This window comes from Enhydra lutris, unplaced genomic scaffold, assembly GCF_002288905.1.
Source record: "Enhydra lutris kenyoni isolate GAN:26980312 unplaced genomic scaffold, ASM228890v2 scaffoldscaffold1, whole genome shotgun sequence".
Lineage (NCBI taxonomy): Eukaryota > Metazoa > Chordata > Mammalia > Carnivora > Mustelidae > Enhydra > Enhydra lutris.
Genome location: NW_019154085.1, coordinates 99,009,288 through 99,019,101, shown reverse-complemented (window position 1 = coordinate 99,019,101; position 9,814 = coordinate 99,009,288). Strand labels below are relative to the sequence as shown.

Sequence of the window (9,814 nt, the reverse complement as noted above, 5' to 3'; positions counted from 1 at the left end):
CTGCCTATTAAAATGGAGACATCAGAAAACACCTTTACTATCACAAATGAATCAATTCTAACAAATCACAAAAACTGCATTGTTAATCCATATATCACCTTCTATGTAAAGTGAATTAAGGTCCAGAAAATTCGAAGAATTTGTCGAGGATTATACAACTGTATTTTCCATGTTTTAATAATTACAACAAAAATAAAAGTTGAAGGAGTTCTAGCATCAATTTGTAGAACTAGAATAAAAATTTCAGTCACTGGTCTCTTTTCCAATGTACCACACTCATGCAGCCTGGTATCAAAGCAGTGTTACAGATCTGAATTCATCTTGGCCAGAATCTACACATATACAACCAAAGGTGCTGTAAATTGAGAAATGATATACAGTAATAGGGAAGATGTAAAGAAGAGCACTGTTTCTCTCATACTACAGCTCAGTCCCAGAAAAGCAGAGCAAAAGGGCCAACAAGAAATATGGAAAGGTTTGAATCTTGTTTCCCTAAAATATATGTAAGTTTAAAGGAAATTTCTTGATTCACATTTTTTTAATGAATCAGTTAACATCTTTATATAAGTATGCATGAGATTGTAATCTGTAGCTCTGTAAACATGTCTTTTGAGCTTACTCACTATTCAATAACACTAGGTGGAAAAGACATATTTAAGGCAATGCTAATAATACTTTATTGGACCAGGAGGATGAAATCTTTAATGCTTATCCATTTAGTTCTGTATCAAAAAAGATTTGAAAAGCAGAATAAAGAACAGTATATGCAGCAAACTCCAATTCGTGCTAAAATAAGGGAGTTATACTTCTTTCTATATGCACAGAATTACAAAAACACAAAAGACATTTCTAACTGAAATGAGAAAATAGGACAAACTAGGGTGAAAAAGAAAACTACTTTCACTATCTACTCTTTGGTACTGTTTGAATAGTTTTTTTCTTTACATGTTCATGAACTACTTTTTTTATGTGAGGCGGGGGGAAATAAGATCTTTGATTCTGACACTATCACTACCAGAGGATATACACTCTGTTCTTTACTCCCAAAGTTTCACAGAAATGATTAATATAATTTTAAGTACCCTGCTTCATTTTAAATAAAATCTAAAGTTTACTCCTCAATTCTATCTTTATATTAAACACAAATAACAAAGACCCTTTACTTGTTCTTTAACTTTTAGATAGACGTATACTAATTCTCTGTGCGTTTTCACGGATAATGAAGTTCAAGTGTGCACTGGCATTAATGCCTAAAAAACATCTTCCATTTTTATTCTTCTATAAATATAACTGGTGAAATTTCAAGTTCACAAGGTATTTTCTACCATACACATTATAGAGATTTCAATGAATCCCACTATTCCAACAGAAACAGAAAGCCTATAAGATACATAAACACAAAATAGAATGACACTGCTTCTTAAAAAAAAAAAAAAACAAAAAAAAAAAAAAAAAAACTTTAGAAAAGGTAATTCAGTTTTAATTTATTTTCATCACTTTTTCTTCATGATCCAGATATTTTAAAATGCAAAGAAAATTAACTTTCCGTGATATGTCAGGGACTGGCACTAAAAAAATTTTCTGACTGCAAATGAGTTATACAAATGAAAATATCAAATGGAGATCCAGTTATCAAAATGAAAGCACTCAACATATTAAAAGTTCACAATTATTTGTTTAGAGCACATAAAAAAGTCAGCTTGCTAACCAATTGTTGTGATTTTAAAGAATTATAGCAGAGGTTTGAAGAAAATAGATTAGTTAACTTATAAAGAGATTAAAGAGCTTGAAACAAGTATTAAAAAGAAATTTGTGCCTTTATTAGAATGGTGTTAGGCTTTAAATATACCAATTTTGGTAATCAAATTTACTTTTAATAAGAAATGACACTACAGAACTGCAGTACTGGTCCAACAGTCTTCTCTTTACTTTTCCTTTAAAGCAAGAAACAGGGTTCGAGTAGTCAGAAAGCACTAGCGGGCATCAGTTAATCCAAGATACTAGCTTCTTAGTTCCAAAAGCACTTGCAAAGAAAACCATTGGGGGGTACAAGGGGGTGGAAGCCATTTGTAATAACTGGAATCCCATGAGTGTGTGTGTACGCCAAGTCTCAGGAGGCTTTTTTTTTTTTAATTTATCCTTTACTTGGTCACTTGTTTCTCCTCAAATACTAGTTTTTCTTTGACTTTTTTCCTCAAAGTATAAAAAGTATGAAATATAAACAAGCTCTTGCATTGCACACTTAGAAGTGTACAACTCAAGCATTATAGAGCTATCTACATACCGATAAATCCCATCAAATCTTGGATAATTCAATAATATACAAAATATCAGGGCACAGAAAGAACTAAAACCCACTTCTTTTTGTTACACATAAGATTCAAATATTCAGTCTAAAGAAAAACACTTAATCATTTTGGCTCTCCTCTACATTCGCATGTTGATACACTTATTAAAATATTCCTGTATAATTATGTTTGGTCTTCTTACTTCAAGTCAGGTTTAAAACCTCAAAACCAGCCATCCAGACAAAACAGGTAATCAGAAAGATTATTTCTTCCCCACCTCCCTAGCCCCGATAATTATGAAATCAATTTTACGACATGACTCCAAACACTGGATTGTGACGACAAATGCTAGGTCCAATTTCTTCATAATCCTTTTTGGTGTGGCATACTTGGTAGAACTCAGGCTGAAAATAAAAACATGTATTTTTACAAAGGTCAAAAGTGTACCAACTCTCAAAATGCTTTAAAATAGAACAAAATGTTTACTATTAGTCCATCTGGGTATTTAAATGAAGCTTAAAAATTCTAGAAACCGTGACTTAAAAATCAGCTACACACAGTTATCAGAAATGAAAAGCAGGATTTAACACATGTCCTAAGACACATCCTCCTACCTCAACATGATTCTGACATTCTGAGGACTGGAAGACTGATTCTCAAAAGCTCAAACTATTCTGATGAGATTTCCCCACACTGTACAATAAATCAATATTCTAAAAAAGCAGCATTAATTTAAAATATAAATAAGGGGCACCTAAGAGGTGCAGTTGGTTAAGTGTCTGACTCTAGGCTCAGGTCAATGATCTCAAGGCCATGGGATCAAGTCCGCATTGGGCTCCATGCTGAGCGCTGAGGAGTCTGCTTCAGATTCTCTCTCTCCCCCTCTGCTTCCCCACTCGCACTGTCACTCTCTCTCACTCTCTAAAATAGATACAATTTTTAAAGTAAAATAAAATATAAACTCCTCTTAGTCAAATACAAAAACTTCTAGATTGTTTCCTCAATAAAGGTCTGATATAGATAGAGGCTCTCTCTCCCTTAACTTAAGGGCAAATTTACAAACTCATTAGGTTATATGGAACAAATGGAAGATAAAATAAGGAAGAAAGTAACTACCTCTTATTTTTCAATGGTTTTAAAAATCCAAATTTATGTAATTTTCAGTAATTCAGATAAAATTTCATCTTATTTAATATTCTGTACTACAAGATAAAGCACTGATATTTAATAGGCAAATGATGTTAAATTATCTTTTAAAGAGGTTTTAAGATGTTTTGTTTTGGGGAAATGGCCCTTAGAATAATTCCCTTTACTAACTTTTGAACATCATACTTTCTATGCAGTGATCTTGATGTTTTTAAATATTTGCACAGAAAAAGCAATGACCTTCTGATATCTGTATCATCACAAGATTAAAAGAACTTTACCTACAAATTAGTTTTAAAACTCTTAAGTGTTCACCTAAAAAACTGTCTAAGCAAGCAAAAACTAAAATCCAAATACCTACATTTTAAAATACTATGTACATACAGACGTTTCTAATTTTAAAACTTTCTCATGCAATCTACAGCTATATGCAGATAAATTTAAAGAAATTTCCCTTGTTATTCTACACTGAATATATACTGGCAATTTCTTCTCTCTGGGAAAAAAAAATCAAATTTGAAATAGAAGCTTTATCTCACCGTGGAAGCCAGCATGGATCCTCCAAACCAAACTGCATATCGCTGCATGTGGTGTGTAATGACTTGTACATCAATAGGTTTTGGCTAAAAATGACATAGCAAGAGCAGTTCAATAGTAAATTCAAGTAACAATTTCTGTATCATTTAACTGTTAATGTATGTAACACAAAACTGTGTACTCAAAAGTAAATAAATGGGCAGGATTCAAAAGAGGCAGGATGCATATAAAGCAAAATAGAATACAACAGAAACAAATTAAGCTAATTTTATTTTTAAAAAGTAGTAACAGCCACACTGAAGTGGGGAAAGAGACTAACCCGAGTAACTTTTGAACACGGGATTATGACTAGCCCTCTGTCTTAAGATAAAAACGAAGTAGGGTGACTGGGTAGCACTGTGGTTTAAGCCTCTGACTCTTGGGTTTTAGCTAAGGTCATGATCTCAGGGTCAAGAGACCTGGCCCCGCCTTGGCCGGCATGCTCAGGGCAGAGTCTGCTTAGGACTCTCCCTCCCTCTTCCTATCTTTTTGTTTAAAAAGATAAAAATGAGGTAAATATTGAACTCCAGTTAATATTTTTATCACTGTGGTATGGATTAATAATTCTGAAAGCACTATAATATGTATTACAGTTTGAGCAAAAGCATAAATATACTGTTTCTGTCAGAGTATAGCATTACAAATACGGAAAAGTGGAAGGCTACAATGAACTTCTGGTATTCTGGAGCTAGCAGTATCACTATGAATTAAGTTTTTAATTTATATAAATATAAAACTGGATACAGATGAGTGTGTATATGCATGTGCACAAACACCTCCCAGTTCTGACTCCCAAGAAGGCCTAAGGCAGTGACCCTCAGTAACAATGAGTATTTGGTTCTTTTTTTTTTTTTTAAGATTTTATTTATTTATTTGTCAGAGAAAGAGAAAGAGAGAGCACAAGCAGGAGGAGTGGCAGGAAGAGGGAGGAGCAGGCTCCCTGGTGAGCAAGCAGCCCAATGCAGGGCTCCATCCCAGGTCACTGAGATCATGACCTGAGCTGAAGGCAGACACAATGGACTGAGCCACCCAGGCAATCCCCAAAATGTGTTTCCTAAATAGCATTCTCCACTAAAACGAACAAGGGTGTCTCCAGAAAGGGGGAAAAAAAAAAAAAAAAAAAAGGCTGATTCCAATATTGGAGAACAGAAAGTACAAGATGAATCTGAATTGTTCTGCTGTGTCAAGGAGTAGCAAGAGCCTAAAGAATACTAGGGCCACATCAAAAGGACAAAAAGCCACCTTTAATGGTTCCCACTGGCCAAATCTGAGAAAATTTTAGCATCAAAATTAAAGATATTAATAGTATTGATATGTTAATATTTTATTGCAATGGTATTAGTGATACAGCCTAAAGAAAAATATGAGAAATCACATTTTTATAGAGGTATTACTGAATGAATGAATGAGAAGGGAAAACTCTTCCTTACAGTAAAATGAGACTAAAAACCATAGAAGGAATAACAGAATTTGCAAAATACCAGTTGGCAACTACCACATAGTGGTAACTATTTTAGAAAAGAGAAATGGATGTTAAAACCAGTGGTTCAAAGTCTGATAAGAAACATGATAGCTACATAGTCTGAAAGTATCTTCCCGTAGTATTCTTATTACACATAAAGAAAAAATAATAACTTTATAGAGAAACCCAGCAGACACAACTTTAACCAACTGATCAAAATTAACATCTGGGACAAATTACACCATGTGTCTAGTGATACAACCAACTTAAAAAAGATATAACATCATTTCTGTGGTATTACTGCCAAAAGTACATAATCTAAACCTAACTAATCATGAGGAAATACCAGACAATCCCAAATTGAGAAACATTCTGTAAAATAAATGGCCTGTATTCTTAAAAAAAAAAAAAAGTTAAGGTTAAATAAGAAAGACAAAAAAGGGGTTTTGGGTGGCTCAGTCAGTGTGGAGTCTGCTTCAGATTCTTTCTCCTTCTCCCTCTCCCTCAAACCCTCTCCACTCAAGAGCACTTACGCACACTCTCTCGCTTGCTCTCTAAAATGAATAAATAAATGGAAGAAAGGAAGGAAGGAAGGAAGGATGAATGAATATAAAAGAAGACTGAGTACTTCAGATTGAAGGGACATGATAGCGAATTAATGAATTGAAACATGCAATCCTAAGATTGGATTCTAGACCAAAAAAAGGTATGTCTTTTTTCTCCCTTTTGCTATAAAGGACAATAATGGAAGTGGTGAAATGTGAATCAGGTCTATAACTAGATTTTTTTACTTTATCAGATTAGTTTTGTGACATTTGCAATGTCCTGTTTTAGGGCATACACACTTAAGTATTTAGGCGTGATGGGACATTATACTTCCAATTCATTCTCAAATAGTTCAGAAACAATATTTGCACATATAGGTATGTGTGTTTATTTGCATATGTAGGTATCTTTGTAGATACAGAATAAAGCAAATATAAAATGCTAACATTTGGAAAATCTAGGTGAACGATATACAGAAATTCCTATTAGGTTTTGTACGTTTTCTGTAAGTATGAAATTATTTCAAAATAAAAAGTTTAAAAATATTTACATGTCATAAAAAATGGCATTTTTTTTGTTAAGAAAAGTTATTTAGTTGTCATTAAAAATTACAAATTGAAAGGCAATAAAGTCAGATTTAGATACAGATATATAAAAACGTGATGAAAATCCATAAAAATATAAAGTAAAATAAAAAAGAAGGCAGAGTCCTCCAGTAAACTGGATTTCTCCTTTATCATTAATGTCAGTACAGTGCTAATATCACTGAGGAGGAAAAAAAAAAGTCCTCATTTCTTATTTTGAAATGTACAAAAAGCCTAAAAATGTTAAATTTTTACTTTACTAAAATACTATACTAATAAGCGGCATTTGTTTCATTTATCTATAATGAGCCCATTACAAACTAAACAACTACTTTGAAACAAACTTTTTTTACTGTGCTCCAAGCGTAAGTTTAAGATAATCAAAATTTAGGGACTGAAAACAGTCAGCTGTCATGCAATTTCTAAACAAGCGGCAAACCCTAGAAGATTATGTTTTACTTTTAAATAATTTTGAATGACTAGTAGTCTCAGATGAAGCCCTAATTCTTGATAATTTCCCAAATTGAATACAGCTTGTTTTTATTTAGCAATGTATCCTCTAAGTCAATATTTTGCTTCAATATACTACACTGAACAAGGATGAAACATAACAGTTACTGAAAAACTGTCTCATAAATATAGAAAGCAAGCATCTGAGAATTTAAATTCATTTTGATTTTGACAGCAAACCCAAAGTCCAGGACATGTAAAAGAAGTTATTTCTGCTAAACCACCAACTGGATTTCACACTCTGAGGCTGCTGTGGGGAAGCTAGAATGAGTCTGTGCAAGCAGGATAAACCTCGCAACATCAGGTTCTCTATCAACTAGGCTTTGTTGTACTGCTATAGTACTCTAAAATCGTGTGGGTCCTTAAGGAGTATTATCCCTAAAATATGCAAGGAATTCTTCTCTATGTAAGTTATCCGTGAGATACGTATGAATTATTGTCACTCACACAGGCTAACAAAAGTTTCCATAAATGTTGATACCATCCTAGAGGAATCAAATGACCAATGAAGGACATGATATTCTTGAATGATTCCATGTATGTAAATCTTCTAAAACTATATGTTTTTCTGAATACATGCACAGTTAAAAACATGACCCGGGTAACCTAAACTCATGATAGCAACTACCCTCAGGAGGAAAAAGACAGGATGGAAACCAAACAGAGACAGGAAAAGGTCTAAGGAAGGTAAGATACTCTTTTTGTAATATTTTATTTCTTAAAATAAGATCTCAATATGATTAATCACTTTCCATTAGAAAACCTGACAGAAATCCTCTTATTTCCCTAAATAAAAGCAGAAGTTGGCAGACATTTCCCATCCCCACTACAATTATCAAGGCACCCTCAACCCTCCCACCAATATCTGAAAAAACCAACCTTCAATCTGCCACCACTCAATTCCTCACTTAATTTCAGCCTGGCATCTACAGTTCTTTTCAAATCTCTTTGCAAGCGACGTCCAAAGTCCCTGAACATGGTTGAACCTCCAGAGAGGACAATATTCTGTATCATTGGAGAAAAATATATAAGTATGATTTTTATTTAGAAAGAAAAACAAAAAATTTTAAGACATATGAAACAGTACTAAAATCCTATCATAGGCTTTTGAAGAGAGGATTTTTAAATTTAATATTCAACAATGGACAGAAAAATAAAGAAGTTTTTTAAAAGAAAACCTTGAACAATTTTGCTGTAAATACTGACCTTATAGAGTGGACGCCTGACATCGATAGGGCAATTCTGAATTACTTCATCTACAACTTCTGAGATAGGTTGAGTAAAGTCTGGATTAGCAAACTGAAAAGTAAAGGTGGATATATGATAGAAATTAGATCCCTACTTAAATATCACAATAAAAAAGTAAGGAAGTTTTGAGTTTAAAAAAAAAAGGACTTTTTACAAACATAAATTCTGGTCGCTAACTCAAAATTAAAGACTCTGAAATCAGAGATTTCAGAAGAAATCAAATTATAGTAATGATGATATATACCATTTCATAATCATCAGAATAGCAAAAATGTAAAAGCACACGTATACCACGAGCTGGTAAAATTCTGTAGGCATGCACATGAACAGCACTCTGAAAATCTGAGCTGACCAGCACATTCATATTTGAGGTCAAAAAAGGAAATGCCCAGTCTTCTCATTTCAGCTTTCATACTGTAAGTGTCCTTTTCATGATCTATTTAGTGCCATAGTTTCCACATTTTTGTGGGTACTTTTGCTATTTAAAAGGGTCTCTGGGGCACGTGGGTGGCTCAGTTGGTTGGGGGTCTGCCTCTGGCTCAGGTCATGATCTGAGGGTCCTGGAATTAAGCCCCGAGTCGAGCTCCCTGCTCCACAGGGAGTCTGCTTTCTCCTTCACCCTGCTTTTATGCTCTCACTTACTCTCTTTCTCTCAAATAAATAAAAAATCTAAAATAAATAAATAAAAGGTTCCCCAACCATAGTAGTGCCAAAGTGATATCTACTATTCCTAAGCTTAAGGCTATGGTATATGTCATGGAGAAAATAGTTTTGGATAAGGTTCATTCAGGCATGAGTCACAGTTTTGCTGTTGGCCATGGGATCAAGGCCAATAAATCAATGACATATACTAAATAGTGCATCTTTAAACAGAAACACAAATAATAGCTCTATGTTCACCTGACAAAAGTGTTGTAACCTAAAGCTCCAAGAACCTAACCCTGTTTCCCGCTATGAGCAATGATTCAGTATTCACTAATTCAGTGTTCACAGCAACTTTTTGGAGTATCTACTGTGAATAATGAGAATAAACTGTATACTCACATGATGATATAACACAGTTGAACTATTACCAACAGCTGACACTCAAAAGCAAAACTCATTTTTTAAAAAGCTGACTTCAAAAAAACTTCAGTGATTCCATATATGTAAATCTTTTAAAAATGTGTTTTTCTGAATATATGCACAGTTAAACACATGAACTGGATATACACTAAATTTATAACAGCAACTGCCCTCCAGAGGAAAAAGGAAGGATGGAAACCAAATACAGAAAGAAAAAGGTCTAAGGAAGATAAGATACTCTTTTTGTAATATTTTACTGTTTAAAATAAGATCTCAATATGGTAAATATTAAAATATTAATATGTATTTATTTGGAATGGAAGGTACATGTATTACACAAAACTCTTCAGAATTCTTTAACAGACTGGATAAGGTGTGAGGCAGAAAGC

General features: G+C 33.5%; 1 protein-coding gene across 1 annotated transcript in view; it reads right to left on the bottom strand.

The window, feature by feature from the left end:
- Positions 1 to 1,467: 1,467 nt before the first annotated feature.
- LOC111142734 (ARP3 actin related protein 3 homolog) overlaps positions 1,468 to 9,814 on the bottom strand; it is a 59,642-nt gene continuing 51,295 nt past the window's right edge. The window contains exons 9-12 of the mRNA XM_022496025.1: positions 8,319 to 8,411; positions 7,992 to 8,117; positions 3,974 to 4,057; positions 1,468 to 2,692 (exon numbers count right to left, since the gene is read on the bottom strand). Coding sequence (XP_022351733.1) covers positions 2,597 to 2,692; positions 3,974 to 4,057; positions 7,992 to 8,117; positions 8,319 to 8,411 — 399 coding nt within the window. The 3' untranslated portion in view covers positions 1,468 to 2,596. The remainder of the gene's footprint in view (positions 2,693 to 3,973; positions 4,058 to 7,991; positions 8,118 to 8,318; positions 8,412 to 9,814) is intronic.